General features: G+C 44.6%; 1 protein-coding gene across 13 annotated transcripts in view; it reads right to left on the bottom strand.

Annotated features, from left to right (window-relative positions):
• Unc79 (unc-79 homolog, NALCN channel complex subunit) overlaps positions 1-19,189 on the bottom strand; it is a 228,201-nt gene that overhangs the window by 94,374 nt on the left and 114,638 nt on the right. For all 13 annotated transcript variants that reach the window (XM_060388091.1, XM_060388089.1, XM_060388081.1 and 10 more), the window contains 6 exons: positions 18,575-18,805; positions 13,708-13,898; positions 13,047-13,170; positions 11,397-11,537; positions 9,197-9,418; positions 5,523-5,750 (listed from right to left, as the gene is read on the bottom strand). In XM_060388091.1, coding sequence (XP_060244074.1) covers positions 5,523-5,750; positions 9,197-9,418; positions 11,397-11,537; positions 13,047-13,170; positions 13,708-13,898; positions 18,575-18,805 — 1,137 coding nt within the window. The remainder of the gene's footprint in view (positions 1-5,522; positions 5,751-9,196; positions 9,419-11,396; positions 11,538-13,046; positions 13,171-13,707; positions 13,899-18,574; positions 18,806-19,189) is intronic.

Raw genomic sequence — 19,189 nt, 5'->3', positions numbered from 1 at the left:
CTGACAAGCCAAAGGACTCTGTCAATAGGAAAAACATGGCAGCCTACATACTGGGAAAAGATCTTCACCAACCCCACAGAGGGTTAAAATCCAAAATATATTTTAAAAAACTCAAGAATGTAGAAACCAACAGACTGGATAACCCAATTAAAAATGGAATACAGAGCTAAACAGAATTCTCAACAAAGGAATCTCCAATGGCCAAGAAACACTTAAAGAAATGTCCAGTGTCCTTAGTCATCAGGGAAACGCAAAGCAAAACAACCCTGATATTCCATTTTATACCCGTCAGGATGGCTATGATCAAAAACTCAAGGGACAGTCCACGCTGGTGGGGATGTGAAGCAAGAGGAACACTGCTCCATCACTGGTAGGACTGCAAACTTGTACAATCACTGTGGCATCAATCTGATGATTTCTCAGAAAACTGGGACTAGAACCAGCTATACCACTCCCGGGCATATACACAAAAGATGCTCCACCAACACAACAAGGACATTTGCTCAGCTATGTTCATACAGCTTTATTTGCAATAGCTAGAAACTGGAAACAAGCCAGATGTCCGTCAACCAAAGAATGGATAAAGAAATTGTAGTACATTCATACAATGGAATACTACTGTTAAAAATACTAGCTGTTAAAAATAAGGAAATCGTGAAATCTTCAGGCAAATGGATGGAACTAGAAAATACCATCCTGAGTGAGGTAACCCAGACAAAGAAAGACACACATGATATATACTCACTTATACGTGGATATTAGCCATAAAGAACACGATAACCATGATACAATCCACTGACCCAAATAAGGTAAGTTACAAGGAGGGCCCAAGGGAGCATGCTTGAATCTCATTCAGAAGAATAAATAAGACAGGCATTGGAGGTGGAGGGAGTGAGGGAACAGGGTAGAAGAAGGGATGGAGAAGGGTTCGGGATGAGGCTTAGTAGTAGGGAGAGGAGGGGAGAAAGGGCAGGGGGAGAGAACAGAAATCGGGGAGTGGAGACCTTCTCTGGGATTTGCCAGAGACTTGGGATAGGGGAGGCCCAAGGAAGTCTCTGGGGGTCATCCAAACCGAGACTCCCAGGAACAGAGGATATGGAGCAGAGGATACGGAGCTTGAAGTGGCCATGTCCTATACCTAGGCAGGCCATCTGGTGGAAGGATGAGGACACCAACCCACCCACAAAACCTTCAACCCAAAATTTGTCCTGCCTACAAGAGTACAGAAACAAAGATGGAGCAAAGACTGAGGGAGTGACCAACCAAAGACTGGCCCTATTTCAGACCCACCCTATGGGAGAGAACCAATCCCTGACATTATTAATGCTACTCTGTTATGCTTGTAGACAGGAGCCTAGCATAACTCCTCTGAGAGCCTTCACCCAGCAGCTGATGGAAACAGATCCAGAGACCCACAGCTAGTCATTAGACAGAGCTCAGAGAGTCCTGTGGAAGAGATGGGGGGAACAACTGAGGGAGATGGAGGGGCCAAGGACTCCACAAGAAGACCTACAGAGTCAACTAATCTGGGCCCAAGGGGGCTCACAGAGACTGACCAACCAATGAGAGAGCATGCATGGACTGGTCCAAGGCCCCTGCACATATGTAGCAGATGTGCAGCTTGGTCTTCATGTGAATGCCCCAGCAACTGGAGCGGTGGTCCTCTCTGACTCTGATGCCTCCCTTTGGATCCCATCCCCCTAACCGTGCTGCCTTGTCTGGCCTCAGTGGGAGACGATGTATCTAGTTCTGTAGCGACTTAATGTGCCAGGACAGGTTGGTACCCATGAGGACTCTCTTCTCTGAGGAGGAGAGGAAAGAATGGGGGGAGGGGTGCAGGGGACTAGAAGAAGAGGGGGTTGTGATCAGGATGTAAAGCGAATAAACAAATAAAGCAAACAAGAAAAGTCCAGGCTGGAGAGATGGCTCAGTGGTAAGAGCACTATCAGTTCTTCCTAAAGGACGGAGGTTCAACTCCCAGCACCCACATGGCAGCTCCCAACTGCCTGTGCCTCCAGTTCCAGGTGGTCTGACACCCTCACACCAATGCACATAAAATAAAATCAAATAAATTATTTTTTTAAAAAAGAAAGAAAAGTCCTAGAGATAGGTTGTACAATATTGTTCACAGCAGCGCCATTCATACAGAGATATATAGATATGTAAAATATATTTACACACATAATACAAATCGAAAAAACAGGAAGCAAAGAAAAATAATTTTAAGTGCATTAGGGCTTGCACTCAGGAGACAGAGGATGGTGAACAGAGGCCAGCCTGACCTTCATAGCAAGGTCCTACCTAAAAAATCAGGGTGGAAGAATACATTAGCTGTGGCTATCATTTAAATATCTGATCTCTGGCTAGTCTCTTTTTTATTCCCAATTTTGTTTCTAAATACCCTCTTTAGAAATTATCCTAATACTTTAACAAACAATTTTTTTAAAGGGAATTATTTGACAGCCCGATCAAAATGAATAAACAGACACTGGTGGGATAAAGGGCATTGAAAAGAAAGTAGCAGTGCTAAAGCAGCGGCTGGCAGTGAAAGACTAGAAGTCAGGCAGATCGCTATAGGCACAGATAGAAAGAGGGGCTACAGTAGATAATAAAGAGGAGAGACTTCCGCTTTGTCCTTCTACTCCTATCCAGAGACAAAGTCCTAAACATCTGCTGGGCTTCTCTGCCTGCAACAGGGACCCCTTCTGTGGACCTGTCGGACAAGTTCAAGGCCTGATCAGGACATGTTTATGCCAAAGTTTTGGGTCCATCAGCTTTCCTGTCTTTGTTCAAACGGACTAACCCTATATTAAGAGAAGATCCCTCAAAGACCCTGAAAATTCCAGCCTGCACAAGCCCTTCTCCATCTACGTATGCCTTGTGAACTCTGTCTGTGTGTGTGTCTGTGTGTGTGTGTGTGTGTGTATGTTGCCTGTCTCCTCACCTCTAATAGAAGCCCTTCTTTACCTGCTGTTTCTGTCTGCTGTGTCTGAGATTTCCCCTGCTGTTCCTTGCTGCACTGGAGAATTTTTCTGCCCTTTAATGCTTTAACTGGCAGAGAAAATGAACTCGATCAAGGTCTCTGAAAAATACCTTTGCCAGCTTCACAGGCTTCCTGAGGCTGGCTCTGTTCCTAGGCCACCTATAAACAAGACAGCCAGTCCTGTTGTAAGCTGAGTTTTATGGAGACGGTTGCCTGCTGTTTGCTGATTTGTCTACAAGCACCTGTAAGCCACAAATCTGGTACTGCGGCAGGACTGGCATTACCTGCCTTGCAAACTAGCCTAGGCCTCCTGCCAGCCCATCCTCCATGTTTTCATCTCACTGTGTCCTCTCCTTGACCCAGGAAGGGGATGAGAGACCTAAGGTAGCCAGTCCAGGGGATGGAGACCATGTTCCAGGACAGGATGCTCTCTTGCTCAAGAGTATCTCTTCCAGTTGAATGTCAAAGAAAAACAGAATCCTTAGCTTCGCCTCCAAATTTACAGATTGGACCATTGTGAGAAGTGTTAGAGGCAGGAAGGCTTGTTTGGGGTGACTTGGTTTCTCTACATTTATGCTTGACTTCCCTCTTTACCTTAAATGACACAAACCTACTAAGAAGACAGCAGCACAATCCTGTGCGATCTCCGTTCCCTTACAGTTCACCTCCCAAAAAGATGCCTCGGATTCATACAAACATTTCCTCTGCTGTCTTTGTACTCAAATTGCAAACATCCAGGCTCTGCCGTCCGTCATTCCCTGGTTACCACAATCCCCAGGGGCACAAAGGACCCTCCAATTGCAGCATTCTCCAGGTATTTTTCGCTCTTTCCTCTTTTCGGAATATAAGTCTCAGTTCCCTCCTGTTGGGCATTGTCTCCTGCCTCGGTTTCTTTGTTTTCACGCCCCTGGGCTATTCTGTCACATCTGTGATTTCTTTTGAAGATTTACCTTTGGTCTCCTTTTCCTTTTACCTTGTTTCCCCTCTTAATAACTCTGGTTTTTCCCAGCATGAGAGCATATTACTTCAAAGCATTTATTTCTTTCCAGTCTTTCTCTTAAGAAAAGGATCTAGTATTCATGGTGCATGGTAACACTACTTAGACATTCAAGGTGAGTGCTAGTGTGTTCCCTCCAAGCTCTGTTGAGATTTTCCGTTGTGATACTGAGGCAGGACCAGGTGGGCCCTTTAAGCAATGATTAGAGCTTGCCCACTAACGAATTAATGCCCATCTATCACTTGGGCAGAGATTCTCTACGGCTGAATTCTTTTCCGCCATCTTCTTGACATCAGCTTCACGGCAGGCATAAACTCAGAGCTCGTTTCCCTCAAAAGACGCTTGGTCCCATCTCATCCTGACACTAGGCTCAAGGTCCCCATGGCCACTTTGTGCATATCTTGCTATAATACTCTCCACTGGCTTGTGTTCCATTTACTTGAGTCTGCTCCCCCTTAGACTCTCAGCACTTTTGTTTTTGTTTGTTTGCTTGTTTTCAGCACTTGGGATAGAACTCAGGGCTTTGTGCACGCTAGCAGACACTCTACCACTGAGCTCCACCTCCAGACAGACCCAAGATTTCTTGGCTTCAGTTTCTACTTCCTTGCCATCTGTTACTGAGGCTGGTTTTATTTTGGTTTGGTTTGTTGTTTTTCAATTAAATGTTATTACATGCCGACAAGTTGACAAGAATGAGCCTGGAAAACATTATGCTATGGTAATAAATAAGGCACAGCAAGCAAATATAACCTTTTCTCACTTGCATGAGGGATCTAAAACACCTGAGCTCAGAGTGGCGGACAGAAGGCAGTAGTTAGAACAATGGGGGATGGAGGTGCAGTTTTATAGAAAGTCTCCAAAGGCTGTGTTAAAAGACATGATGTTAAGACAGGACTGACGAGGTCAACAGACTGTGACTGAAGGCTCACTTTATTGTTTTATGTGATACTTCAAAAAAATGTTGGATTTTTTTTTTTTAGAGAAATAACTTTTGACCTTAAGCAATTGGTAAAGAGACGGAGGAAGGCAGATGGCATGTCAGATAATTTGGTTTCATCTACGTCTGATGGTCGGAGGGTATTTTGGGTGTTAGGTATGCCCTTTAAAATGCGTTATCAGAAAACAGCTAAAGTATGGAGTCACTGAAGTGTGGCCATACATCAGCTGGCAACTCTTTGCATGATTTTCCCTGAAAGCAAAACATGAACATACCGGAAAAGGGAATGGGTTTTCTTCATTGCTGATGAAGTCGGTGAGTTTCTTGAATCAATATCCATACCCAACCTAATTGTATAATGTACTATGCTCATTATTATTTAAACTTCATATAAGTAACTGAGTGAGAAAAGTCCCTCAGGGATACCGCTAATGTTCCGTGTTCGTGGAAAATCTGAGAGTGGGACTGCTGCCACTCAGCGCAAGCCACTCACAAGCATTCTGCATCCTGGGGCCCCATCTCCTGTTCTAGATAACAGATAAATGCCCCCCCCCACCCACTGCATGGGCTTAACCACGAGCCATCGCGTTTCTTCAACGGCTTACCACCAGCCGGCTTTCTTCCTTGGGAGCCAGTCTCTCCAGGAGCTCACAAGCAAGCTGGTAGCAGAGAATACTAGACTGACATAAGTTACACTCCGTCGCTTTTTTGTCCTTCTGGCAGCTGTGGGAGCCCCCCCAGGGGGCCTGGAAGACATTGTTTATGATAGAAATAATGTCCTTCGACAAACTGTGCTCTAGACCCATTGTGATGCCATCATCTTGTAACTCCATCTGAAAGAGAACACAGAGAAAGAGAGGGAGGGAGGAAGAAAAAAAAAGACAGTTTGGTCCTTTATCCAGCATTCCATTGGCATAGTACTTGTTAATAATTAAATTATTTTAAAAAACAATACAGGCTTAAGAGCCACAAAGATACACTGATTTCCAGCATCCATCTAAAACTAACATAAGTACACAGATTACCCTTAAGATCATATGTGACATTAACAGATATTTGTGTTTGTTTGTTTGTTTGTTTTTTCGTTTGTTTGTTTTGGGTTTTCGATACAAGGTTCTCTGTATAACCACCCTGGCTGTCCTGGAACTCACTTTGTAGACAAGGCTGGCCCGAACTCACAGAGTTCCAACTACTCTGACTCACAACTACTCTGACTACGCTGAGATTAAAGGCATGTGTCACCACACCCAGCTCTGAGACATTTCAAAAAACATCATTTTGTGTGATTTTACACATTTAAAAAATGTCTTCTCACCTACTGTCCAGATCTTAGTCTCCAAGTACTATTATCCAACAAAAGGAACCAGGGCCCCTTGGAGAAGTGGCTAATCTCAAAGTTGAGACAAAGAAGAGTCTGGAAAAATCCCACAATGCCAGAAATTAAGGGATTATTTTAAAGAAATGTGGAAGACTAGGGGTGTCACTCAGTAGTAGAGTGGATACCTCCAAATGTGCAAGGCCTCAGGTTTGAGTCCCGAGACCACAAACGAGAAAGAAAGAGAATAATGTGGAGGTGTTAAAAGAATAGGCCAGGCAGTGGTAGTGCACACCTTTAACCCCAGCACCCAGGAAGCAGACGTAGTGGAGCTCTGTAAATTTGAGGGCAGCCTGGTGTGCAGAGCAAGTTCCAGGACTGCCAAGGCTACACAGATAGACCCTGTCTCAAAAAAAAAAGACCAAACAAGCAAAATAGAACATGGAGTCATCTTAAAGGAGCTCCCACTGGCCAAACATGGAGTCCCCTGAGCAGCAGAATAAGTAATCACAGCAGCAGATCATATGAATCCACAGGCACAAGAATAAACAGGTGAATAGCACACAGGCAGTAAGGAAGGAACTACTACGGCTCCTCTAGGGGGACACTACACACCGCTAGTACAGGAAAAAAGGATGGTCTTAGAATATAATTTCAAAGCCATTGTAACAGTAATTGACTCATCCATTGGGCTAAGACCCGTAGCTGAGAGTGTGATAAGGAACAGGAAATCGTACGTCCTAATCACAGAAGGTAAAGAGGCACCCTCCCTCGGCATCTTCAGGAGATTGAACCATCCAGAAAGTGGCCCAGGACTCGAATGCAACAGTATCTACATAGGCCATGTGTTCTACACCTTCAGGCTGTATGTCGCTCTCTGTCATTTGTGACACCTAATACAACGTGAGAGCTGTACGAACAGATGTTACACTGCATGGCATAGGTAAGGAGGAGAAGAGAGGTCTACACATGTTCAGAAAAGATGCAATGATCTTTCCCGGCTGTTTCTGCCCTTGAATGTGGCTGGACCTGTGGATGTTGAGCCTGGCGGGAGCGAGAGTGTGACGCATCATTATCCTAACTGTCTAGTGGAGAAAATGGCAGAGACCGCATTAACCAAACTCACCAGTAACTCTAACCTAGTCTCTTGGATTTTGGGTTTTAGTTGTTTATTTCGTTTTGTGTTTATGTGCATGTGTGTCAGGGGGTGGGGTATACAGTGCTCCTGGAGCCCACAAGAGGGCACCAGGTCCCCTGCAGCTGGAGTTACAACAGCTGTAACCAGCCTGTGTGGCTACTGGGAACTGAGCTCAGGTCCTCTGGAAAAGCATTAAAACCCCCAAAGTGCTGAACCATCTCTCTAGGCCCCCGCCTCTTAATACACTAATTAGAGAAGACATAATATCACATGTGTGAGCTCCCTGCCAAAAAAAAATGTATGGCTCAAACCAATTCATATGGAAAAATAAAACAAACTCTACTTGAAATACATTGTACAAAATAATTGGACTATATTATCACAAAAAAGCCATCATGAAAATGACTGCGGAACTGTCGCAGATAATGGCTGAAGAGCTGGAGACACAGCTCAGCGGTACAGCACCTGCCCGGCTGTGTGAGGAGCCCTAACGGCAACATCCCAGGGAGGAAGAGTCCCCATCTTACAAGCACAACGGCACCTGCCTGTAACGTCAACACTTGAGGATGAGACAGGAGGACTGCTGCAAGTTCAAGGTCAGCTTAGTCTACATCATGATTACTAAGCCAGAAAGAGCTACAGAGTTAGATCATATTCCATAAAGAGAGAGAAACTAGAAACTAAGACAAACAACTGCATTAAGTAATCTTGGATTATTCTAGAGCTGAAAAAACAGACTATGAGGGCTAGAGAGATGGCTCAGTGGTTAAAAGCACTGGCTGCTCTTCCAGAAAACCCAGGTTTGAACCCCAGTACATAGTGGCTCCAAACCATTTGTAACTCCAGTTCCAGGGAACCTGATACCCTATTTTGGCCTCCGTGGGCCACAACACACATGTAGGCAAAACCCTCATACACAATAAGTAAATAAATAAACAAACAAACAAAGAAATTCATACATAAATGCATAAAATTTAAAGATTTTAAATTAGGCTGAGTTTATATTTTGTTTTGCTATAAATATGACACATTAATTCTAAAATGAAAATTTTCTATTTGATTTTGACAATGTATACTGTAGTTACATTTAAAAATGTAATTTAAAAATACAATCTGGGAGCTGGAGACATGGCTCAGCAGTTAAAAGCACTATCTGTTTTTCCAGAGGTCCTGAGTTCAATTCTCAGCAACCACATGGTGGCTCACAACCATCTATAATGGGATCTGATGCCCTCTTCTGACATGCAGATAGAGCTCTCATATATGTAAAATAAATAAATCTTAAAAAAATACACTCTGAAGTGTGTAAAGACAGATAGCATGTTTGCAACTTACTCTCAAAACAATTCATTAAGAAAACAGGGGCTAGCGACATCTCAAAAACTCTAGAGAAGAGTGTTTGGGGATTCTTTGGACTATTCTCATTTTCTGCAAGTCCTAAATAATTTCATATTTCTGAGTTACAAGGAAATGTTCTTCAGCTTTTAAAATTCCCTCCAGAAATCAGTTTACAAAACCTATCTAAATTATCCCCCTCGCTACAAAAGTGTAATGTGATCTTCCTGACAACAGCAGTAGCCAGCTCTTATCCAACTTATTCAACTAGAACAGTATTCCTAAAACTCAGATCCATTTTCACATGTCAGCGACACTGCAGACAGTCACACAAATCACTTTTATACTCCTTAGATGATTCCCAAAGAGTATGCAAAAGTCTTAAGTGACGCTGCCCCGAGTTGGTGAGAGCAAAGAGGCCCGCCCGCCAGACTGAATCCCTAGGGAGGGGTCCTTTGTCCCCAACTAAAGGAATCTCCTGCTTCCACTACCTGTTTTAGGAGAAGGTCAAACATGAGGATGAAACAATTTAGATTCATGTCGTCATCTTCGCAATCAAAATCAATAGTCCTTCCTCCCGGATGTCCAAAATTCTTGAAAGGGCTACGAAATGGACTCCTCATGGGACTCCGGAATGGACTTTGAAACGGACTATGAAATGGACTCAACGTATTGTGCTGACCTCGGCGACCAGGGTCAGAGGCCACGCTCACCTGGAAGAAAACACAACAGCAAATGCAAATGCAAATGACCTCATGACAGCGCCAAAGACTCTGTAAGTGTCACCTCAAGTATCTGGGGAGCCTAGGGAAGGCATTTCCTGCTGTCATACTGGCTTCCCACAGGCATCTGTACCTCCAGACATGACATCCCCACAATGCATGTCAACAAAACAGGAAAACGTCCACATTTTCCTACTAGCTGTCTGGAAATGAGTTGGAACCCTGGAGAACAAAGTCATCTGCCATCATTTTCATCCCACCAAATGCTGCCATAATAAACTGCAGCGGCTAGCTTTCGGGAGACAGGTTGAAAATGAGAAACTAGAAGGTAAAATATTTTAAGATAATTTTTAGAATTATCAAGGTAGACTTCTGGATCAGAAGGATTTTAGAACAGCCCCTGGGATTATGACGATCAGACCTTCATGAAGAGGTACAATGGACCTACCGTACTGGCTGTTCCCCGTGTCCCCACCCAAGGCCCTCACTGAACTCTTCTATGCTGTTCTCCACTGTGTCTCACCTGGCTCCTTTGCTGCCTGGTGTCCAGGTGGGTTCAGTCAATGGCAGGCACCAGAAGAACACCAAGGCTGCAGAGGCAAGAGGTAGGGAGATTTTCTTGCCACCTCTGCCTGCTCGGCAGTGCATCTGAGGCCATCACTCTAGGGCGACCTCGCTCAACCACCTAGCAGAATGCCAGCTCCAGGATGGCTGCTAGAGTTCCTCATCCTTCAGCCCCTCAAGGACAGCGGCTTTCGACTGAGCCTTCACTCACAGCGTGAGCATTTTTGTCCTTGTTGCGCCTTTTAACATTTTTCAGAACTCTACCAGCAGAATCCCCGTTGAAACTCCCCTTTTTACTGTGAGTGATCAAGTCTGTGGTGGAGCCCTGTCCAGCATATCATTCTAAACTCCTCTTTTATCTCCTAAGGGCCATTTCTAGTAACCAGGGAACAAATACTATTCAGTTCCGGGTAAAAAGATCACCCCTTAGGAATCTGAATACATGTCTCCAGTGTCACTTCACTGGATTGTGAAATGAGGAGAGTGGGTCCTTACACCTCTGGGATATTGTTCACTGTGAACACAGCATGGAAGAAGCGCCTGAGCTTGTTACGCAACCTTTGAGCTGCAAAAGGGAGAAAACAAGGCGGGCGGCTGGTTCCTGTCAGACAGGCAAGCTAGGCAGGCAATGATCCCTCTCAAAAACAAAACAAAACAAAACAAAAACAACCGCTCTGAGTACAAGCTGTGACCCTACGACCATGACCTCATTAGGGTTTCTGGTCCCCAGATCTCAGTCGAATGGCTGTGGGAGCGTTCTGGGGACGGGCTTGCCGTGTGCGGAGAGTTGAGACCTCAGGGACTGCTCATGGTCTGCGAGCATCCCTCCACCTACAGAAACTCCTTCAGGTCCTCCATGGACACGTTATAACGCGCACCAACCGTTCTTCTACACTTTTCTCACCCACAAAGAGGCAATAAAGACCTCAGCTGATTCACAGACTAGGTGTGCCCCTGAAGTCTCCACTGATTGAATGTGCCTTCCCGAAACACAATGACAGGAACAAAAGCCGGTCACCCCGGCTCTTCCCTCAAGGAGAACTACTGGCCTGCCAGTAGCTAGAAAAGAATTCCTGTTCACCAGGAAGATACCCTGCCCCCAGCGGAAGAATGTAAGCAAAACAATTACTCTCTTGTTCTCTCAGTGGTAACAGGGGGCAAAATTAAATTTAAAAAAAAAAGAAGAAGAAGAAAATGAGAACAGTAAGTTACTGATTAAAGGCTACATGAAGTCTGTCTTTAACAAATGTTTTCCTATTTAACGTAATCAAAACGCTAATGGAACGGAACGTGATACAATCTTTCCGAAGAGATTTCTAATGATGCCACTTTCAAGGCCAGACTAGCTGGCGGAGGCTTCCCCAGCCTTAACAAGTAGGACAAGAACAGTCAGAGCAATAATTACCCTTCGAGACGCCATGTTCCCTGCCAGTTCATTGGCTCTTGATTTTCTTTGATTTGCCAATTCTTTGACAGAATTAACACCATCAGAAAACATACTTATCAAGAGTTGAAGTGGGACCGTGATATCTAACTCCGATAATACCTGAGGGAAAAAGCACATACCCCAGAACCCCCCCACACCAAAAAGAGTGAATTTTCAAACTCAGAAAACGAAATTTAACATTTTCTTTAAGTACACTACTGAAAATAAAGACACTTAGCATACACAAATGAACACAGTCATCTTCAAATTTTCACACCAAGGAAATCAGTTATCTTTGGAATTTCCATTTCCCCTCCCCACTGTCCGCTAAGCTGCTGTGTTCTTTCCAGCGTCTGCCTTAACTCTGTGTTCTCCTCTCTATGCACGCACTGTGGAACTGTTTCCCTGAGCTTACAACCTCTGCAGCAGTCGCCCCGGCGCACCCCCACTCTGGCTGACTGTGAAGATGTTGTCTTGCTCTCAGATACAAGCTCATGTCCTCATGGGATAAATACCCCTCATCTGCAGTGAACATTCACACAGAATGAACCCACCCTCCATTCCTCTTAGAACTTTCCTCAGGGCTTTCTGAGGAACCTACTTTCCTCCCATTGTCCATTGCTCAGAGGGATAAAAAAAAAAAAAAAAAAAAAAAAAAAAAAAAAAAAACAAAAAAAAAACATGTTTCTACTCCTGTCCCTATGAAGTGTATATTACAAGTGTTTCCATGGCTAATTATCTGGAGTCCGTTTTGAGGCCCTGTCTGGTCTGGTCTCTTCAATGGTTAGGCCGGTACTTTGATGCCTTTCTTTGCAGCACCTGCCTTCAGAGCAGCACAGAAGGCCCTGAGTTCAGTCCCCAGCACCACAGAAAGCAAACTTAAATAAGTATCTGTAATCATCATTAAACAGTAAATCTGCTCTCACTTTGTGAAAGTGCCTAAACTTCCTGGGAGGTATTCCATTTCATATCTTTTTAAACTGGGTGCTCACTAAATAAAATGTATATCCAAATGCTAGGACGAAAGGCTGGGGAGGGCTGTAAAGTTAAAAATAGGATGTGGTCCCTGAACTTGAGGGGTCTGCAAGCAGATGGAAACCAAAACCAAAAAAAAAAAAATCATATTAGAAAAGACAGAATTCACGAAGAGAATCTTTCCAATGCTGCAGGAAGGAATAGTGATCTGGGTAGACAGACAGCTACAGAAAACCTGAGAGGAGGTAATTTGTGAGACAGCCTTTAAAGGTTAAGCCTGTGCCCATTGATGGTGACAGAAGAGGCAGTCATCCAGGCTGAGTGGATGGCATGAACCGTCCTCTCTGTAAGTGCTTCTCAGTCTTTCCAAGTAAAGGCAATTTCTCTGAACCCTGGACACCTAGTCAAATACAAGGCCTGAAAGGCCCTACAAATTTGGTAATATTACCAAATACATTTATATTTATTCAATACAGCTATAGCTACATGTATCTAAATTTTAACCTCTTAATCTTCACACATGTGACATCAGTTTACAGCAAACTTTCATAAATACAAGGGTTTGGGGTCTCTGTGAAAACCCTCCCCTTTCTCCTAGGCATCTAAAGCTCAGCGGTTAACAGACACCTCAGAATGGTGGCATGGTTCACTTACATGAAGCCAGAGTAGCGCTTGCTCCTGCACAGTGGATGGATATCCTGTAAAGCGACAGCTAATAAAACCAAACATCTCTTCCATGGAAAACGGCAGAGGACACAGCTCTATGTCAAACATTTTGCTGGAAAGCAAAGCAACAAAAGTTAAGCGACCGATGGACACACACCAAAAGCTACTGTTGCCACCGAAGTATTTCTAACTATAACCTCGGAGAGCTAAGGCCTTTAGATTAATTACTGTGTGTTCTCACCGGGCATTCACGTCTTTCACTACTGTTAGAGGAGAGTTTCCATCATTAAATGGAAAAGGTCGTATGGTTGTTCATTCCTGTCTGATGCTTAACAAAAGGAACTACCCCAGCATCTAAAGACATCTCCCTTCACGCTTTCCCAACCTACCCCATCCACCACACCTGAAAATAAGCAAAAGGACCGATATGCATTTATTACTCTATGGGAACAAGTCCTTTTCTGAACAGATTCAAATCACCTTAGCTCAGTCTCTGGCTGCGTCTCATCTGAGTGCTTCGCCTCACTCCACGGGACAGTTAGGTGTAAAGATTATACAAGATGCTTAGCAGAGTGCCTGGCACGCAGCACACGCTCCGTGAGCGTTACGTATCGCTACAGTTAGTGACTTCCTTAAACTACTTACCCACCTTAATACTTCCCTGAATTCCTTTAGCTGGTTATCAGGGACTTCTGTCCGGATGGCTTCCAGCCATTCGGGCATCACGCACTCCCACACAGACTGGCTGATCACGTTGTAAGGGATCAGGCAGAGGATCCGGTTGAGACCCTCCTTCAACTGAGTCACCGTGCTACAGGACTTGTCCCAGTATCCGCCAACCTGACAAAGGCAAAAGAACAAACCATGCTCCTCACAATTGTACTCAAGGATTTCTTGGAAGGGAGCAGGCCTACCACAAGTCCATGTCACTGGCCAAGCGTCTTCAGAGGAAGATCTGTGAGAATCTTCACGTCACCATTCAGATGGATCAGTGAATACAGAAGTCTCTCTGTGGGAAGACGCTGAGTCCTTCCGGGAAATGCCTAATAGTGGTACACCTGGGTCAAACGGTAATTCTATTTCTAATCGTTGAGAAGCCTCCAGACAGAATTCCAAAGAGGCTACACTAACTTTCACGCCCACAAACAGGGCATGAGGGTTCCCTTTCCCCACATCCATGTCAGCATTTGTTGCCACTTATATTCCTGATGATGGCCATTCTGACTGGTGTGAGGGTCAAGTTTTTGGAGGGGTGGGATGGTTGGAGGTCAGAGACAAAGTTTCTCTGTATGATCCTGGCTGCCCCCGGAACTCTCTCTGTAGACCGAGCTGGCCTGAAACTCACAGAAATCCATCTGCCTCTGCCTCCCCAAGTGCTGGAACTAAGGCTGTGTGCCACCACTACCAAATCTTAAAAAGGTTTAAATCTGAATTTCCATAGTGACTGAGGATGTTGAGCACTTTTTAAAGTGTTTACTGGCCATTTGTGTTTCTTCTTTGGAGAACTTTCTGCTAAGCTCCATCATCATCATCATTGGGTAGGTATAGATACTGATCACAGACTGAAGCTGAACTATTCTGCCATGGACTTCCAGAGCCCACGAGAGCTGTAATCCCAAAGTTGCTCTCCTACTGTAGTGAGCAGCAATGACTAGCATGCATTTGCTCTTGCCTGCAGGGAGACACTCTCTACAGCCATACTCTGCCTTGCAGGTTTTTCTTAATGGACAGCACAATGGTACCGAATACTATTTTTCCCTACTCTTCACATTCCGCCACAGTCTTCTTTTCTTAAAAAGAAGTTCTAAAAGTGGTTAAATCAATGAATTAAAAAGGATTCATTTGTGGGGCCGAGGGATATAATTCAGTGACAGAGCCTTTGCCTAGCATGAATGATACCCTGGGTTCAATTCTCAACACCAGAAAAAAAGGAAAAAACAAACGAACAGACATCTTTAAAAAAAACTAATCAAGAGAGTATTTTAATTTATAAGTTTAAATTGTTTAAACTGATATTAAAGATTCTATATTCTACTTACTAGAACAAAATTAATAAAGAGTTGACTGCTCCTGAATCTTTACCTTGTAATATGAACTGTGGAAATCTTTTTTATTTTTATTTTTTAATAGAGGATCAACAAGCAGTTGCATCAAGAGAGGGCTCTGGGAAGGATCTCATTAAGGGATTATTATTCCTCCCAGCTCCTTAATATGCCTTCGGGTGAATCAGCCTCCACACCCTTTTGTACAAGAAGCTACTGTCATTTTGCCCATTTTGCCATCAGTTACTGTTTCTGATTTCTTTCCTTTGTGTATAGTGTATGGCTTCGAGAGTGTGTATGGTCTGTGTAGCTCTATGTGGTATGCATCCAGAGGGAGATGTCAGGCTCTGCCACTCTCTGTCTTACTCCGGAGACGAGGTCTCTCGCTGAACCTGGTGCAAGGCTGATGGCCAGTAAGACCCAGCAATCCTCTTGTCCCCTCTACCCACCCCAAGTCCTGGAATGACAGGTGGCATACGTGGCCACATGTGGCTTTTCATGTGGGTCCTGATGATTTGAACTTCAGCCCTCATGTCTGCAGGGCCAAGCTCTCTTACCACTTAGCCATCCCATGATCTGTCTCTAAATTTTCTTCCACACCCCTGGCCCAGCACCAACAGAGAACTAAATTCAGTTGTTCACATTTTTATTAAGATTGGCTAGTCTTGGGATGACAGGATGACTCAGCAAAGATGCCTGCTTCCATGCCTAATGACCTGACTTCCATCTCCCAACATAGTAAAAGAAGAGAAAGGACTGCAGACAGGTTGTCCTCTGACTCCACATTCACGTCATTGCATGCACATCCCCCGCCCTGCCAAGCAAGAAACAAATAAATGAAAGTTGGGTTTTTGTTTTGTTTTGTTTTGTTTTAAGAATTGGGTAATATTGCCCCAAGGCCTAGAAGCTGGATGATTTCAGCTTCAAAGGACTTAATCACAGCAGTTCAAGCCCCTCAGGAAATTCACCGAATACCCACGACATTCATGCTGCGTGTGGGAGATGAGTGTCATAGTGACGCTAACATCTTCGCTTCACTAACGTCTAGAAATCTCCACTCCTGGCTTCTAGGCCTCAGAAACAAGGTCTGCAATCTATCCAGCCATGGAGCTCTGCTTCTTCAGCTCTACCCTTCATCCCCTTTGTGGGCTCCTTATCTCGTAAGTTCTGACGGAAGCATCTTTGCACACATCCCACGTGGTATCTTTGTTACAGGTGAAATTTCAAGGGAGGTCACGGAGAAAGAGATACGGGGATACTCAGATTCCAAATTGCTAAGAGACCTGTTTAATGGTGAAACCGCTTGAGCTAAATGTGTTTGAGCTTTTCATATCTGCCTAAAGCAGAGGAGTTTGAAAATGCACATCCATCTAGTCCCACTGAAAAGAGTGTTCTGAGAATCCAGCCATTCTAGAAAGTCACTTGCTCTTGGCTTCAAAAAGCCATGTTGAGTTTGGTGTAGAAGTCTTAAATCTCTGTTGAGGGAGTCCTCCTTTGATATTCTCATCAACAAGCCTTCTCTGCTGCTCTGTCTATCATTGGTTACCTTGTAGGACCCGCTTTGGGAGAGGGAGATTTTTACTGACAACCTAACATCTTATCTGTCATAATCACACCAGACCAGTCTTCTAATGCTCTAAGAGAAAAAAACAGGAAGCGTACCAACACGAAGCGTTCAAGCAACTTGAAAACCGTCAGACATGTAAAAATGCAATTTTCTGAAGGAGTCAGTAGGGGGCACCAGAGAAGAGAGGAGCAGATCCTAGCTCCACAAAGGCTCAGCCATCTGAATCCTGGAATCAGAATACAGATGGTCTGTATTCTGACTTAGCCTCAGATGGCACGTTTCAGCACCGTTCAAAACCGAAATTTTTCTCAAGGTCTTTTTGAAAAGAAAAAAAAAATCACAAATAAAAAAAAAATCTAGAAGATACTTTGAAAACAAAATCATTTATTGCTGCCAAAAACTGATTCTGAGCCTCCACCTTTCCGGTCAGGCACAAATTGTATTGTAATGAAGAAATATGGGGCCTTCCCCGCTGAGCATCTACAAGTAGTGATATGGAGAGGTAGCAAGAGAAGAGGCATAAAGACGCCTGCCCTCCAACACACAGAGAGGGGATCCTGGCAGCTGGAGGAACTGTGCTTGGCATTTGAAATGGCACAGTGTGGACTTCCTCTGTGACTAAGGATGATAGGCCTCCTGTGCTGCTGAAATGAGTCAATTCAAGCCAAATTAAAGTACATAAAGGCAGGTTTGTTGGGGGCAGTGCTCGGGCGGGTTCACTGACCTCACAGGAGGTCAGGGAAGTCGCCGTGCAGAGAGAGACGGGAAAGGGAGGGAGAGCAGAGAGACAAAGGGCATGCACAGAGAAAGAGGAGAGAGACCGATGGGGGTGGTGGAGAACCAAAATGTCTGGATTATATAATAAAGAACCCCTTGAGGAAAGGAAGCCCAGCTCCTGGGCTGGGAAGTTCAGGGTAGAGGGTGGGGTATGACGCCTTGTAAAGGTGGTGACTGAGGGATGCTGGGAAAACCTGGAGGCCAGGTCTAAATGGGCACCTCAGGCACTTGTCCTGGGTCTGAAACCCAACACTGGAATCTTCAGTGGGAAGCTGATTTAGGACAACTGGAGTGGACGGGGATGCTCAACAAATCAGGCCTGTCCACTCATCCCAGAAAACAAGTAATGATTGAAGACAAGGAACAGATTTGGTGTCCAGAAGTGCACAGGAAGCCACAGAGAGTCTCTTCACTGGCCATAGGGCAGGCAAGAACTGAGCCCTTGAACCCCATGGAGACCATTCCTTTGCTTCCTTCCTTCCTTCCTTCCTTCCTTCCTTCCTTCCTTCCTTCCTTCCTTTCTTTTCTTTCTTTTCTTTCTTTCTTTCTTCCTTAAGATTTTGTCTATTTTATGTATATGAGTGCTCTATCTGCATATACACCTGCACGACAGAAGAGGGCATCAGATCACATTGTAGATATATGTGGTTGCTGGGAATTGAACTCAGAACCTCTGGAAGAGCAGACGGTGCTCTTAACCGCTGAGCCGTCTCTCCAGCTCCCCCTTTTCTTTCTTAAGAAAAACAAGCAACACTAAAAAAATGAGCATATACTTAAGTCATTACACTTTAAAATCCCATCATGCCATTCTTCCCCACACCAAACAAAGGCCAAACACAGCCCACCACCAAAGATGCACAATACGGCCCTTGGATTTTTTGTTTGTTTGGATTTGGGTTTTGCATTTTTGAGGCAAGGTGGCCTGGGACTCACTGTGTATAGTCTAAACCACCATGGATCTTGTAGCAATCCTCCTGCCTCAGACTCCTATATTTGGGGTTTACAGGTATATACCACCATACCCAGGTAAACTATCTTTGGCTCTTGACACAGAGAGGGGGACAGTAAAAGGTAGCACTTCCCACAAGCCCTGCCCCACAGCAAGGTCCAGAGAGGCAGCCCTCACTTACCCTGGCAAATTCCATGGGTTTGGGAAGAAGGCACATGACCATGACATCAAATCGGACGTCGCACACTGTCTTCAACCACTTGGTAACAAACTGAGGCTTCAGCTTTTCCACCAAGCTTCCAACTTCATCATCCATCATGTACGCCGTGGAGTGAAACCACTGAAATACCATGGCCACCAGCCGGGCCAGGCTCTCCGTGGGCGTGTTCTCGCTGGGCGTGCAGAGGCTCACCTGCGGCGGGCAGAACAGAGCTCGCTCAGGCTCCACCCAGCTCCACAGAATTCTTACAAGTAGATCTAAAGACTCCCCCCAAAAAAGATGGGGGTCCAGGTGATGTATTCGAAACCAGCAATGTTACAAACGATTGTCATCTAGCTAGAACTATTGTCCTCTCTGAAGGAGTGCCTGGATTGCCACAGTAACATCCCCTAGGCATCTGATAAGCATTGCTTTCCTATGGTAACGCCATTATGTAACCTGAACTAGAAAAAAAAAATTATTTTCCAAAAGATTAAGTCGATAAGGTAAACATTTCATTAAGATCTCCAACTAAAATTTTTCATACATATTTCAGTTCTCAAAAGATCAGATTCGGGTAAAAAAATGCATCAGTAA

The sequence above is a fragment of the Meriones unguiculatus genome, chromosome 7, assembly GCF_030254825.1.
Source record: "Meriones unguiculatus strain TT.TT164.6M chromosome 7, Bangor_MerUng_6.1, whole genome shotgun sequence".
Taxonomy (NCBI): domain Eukaryota; kingdom Metazoa; phylum Chordata; class Mammalia; order Rodentia; family Muridae; genus Meriones; species Meriones unguiculatus.
This window is presented reverse-complemented; position numbering and strand designations above follow the sequence as displayed.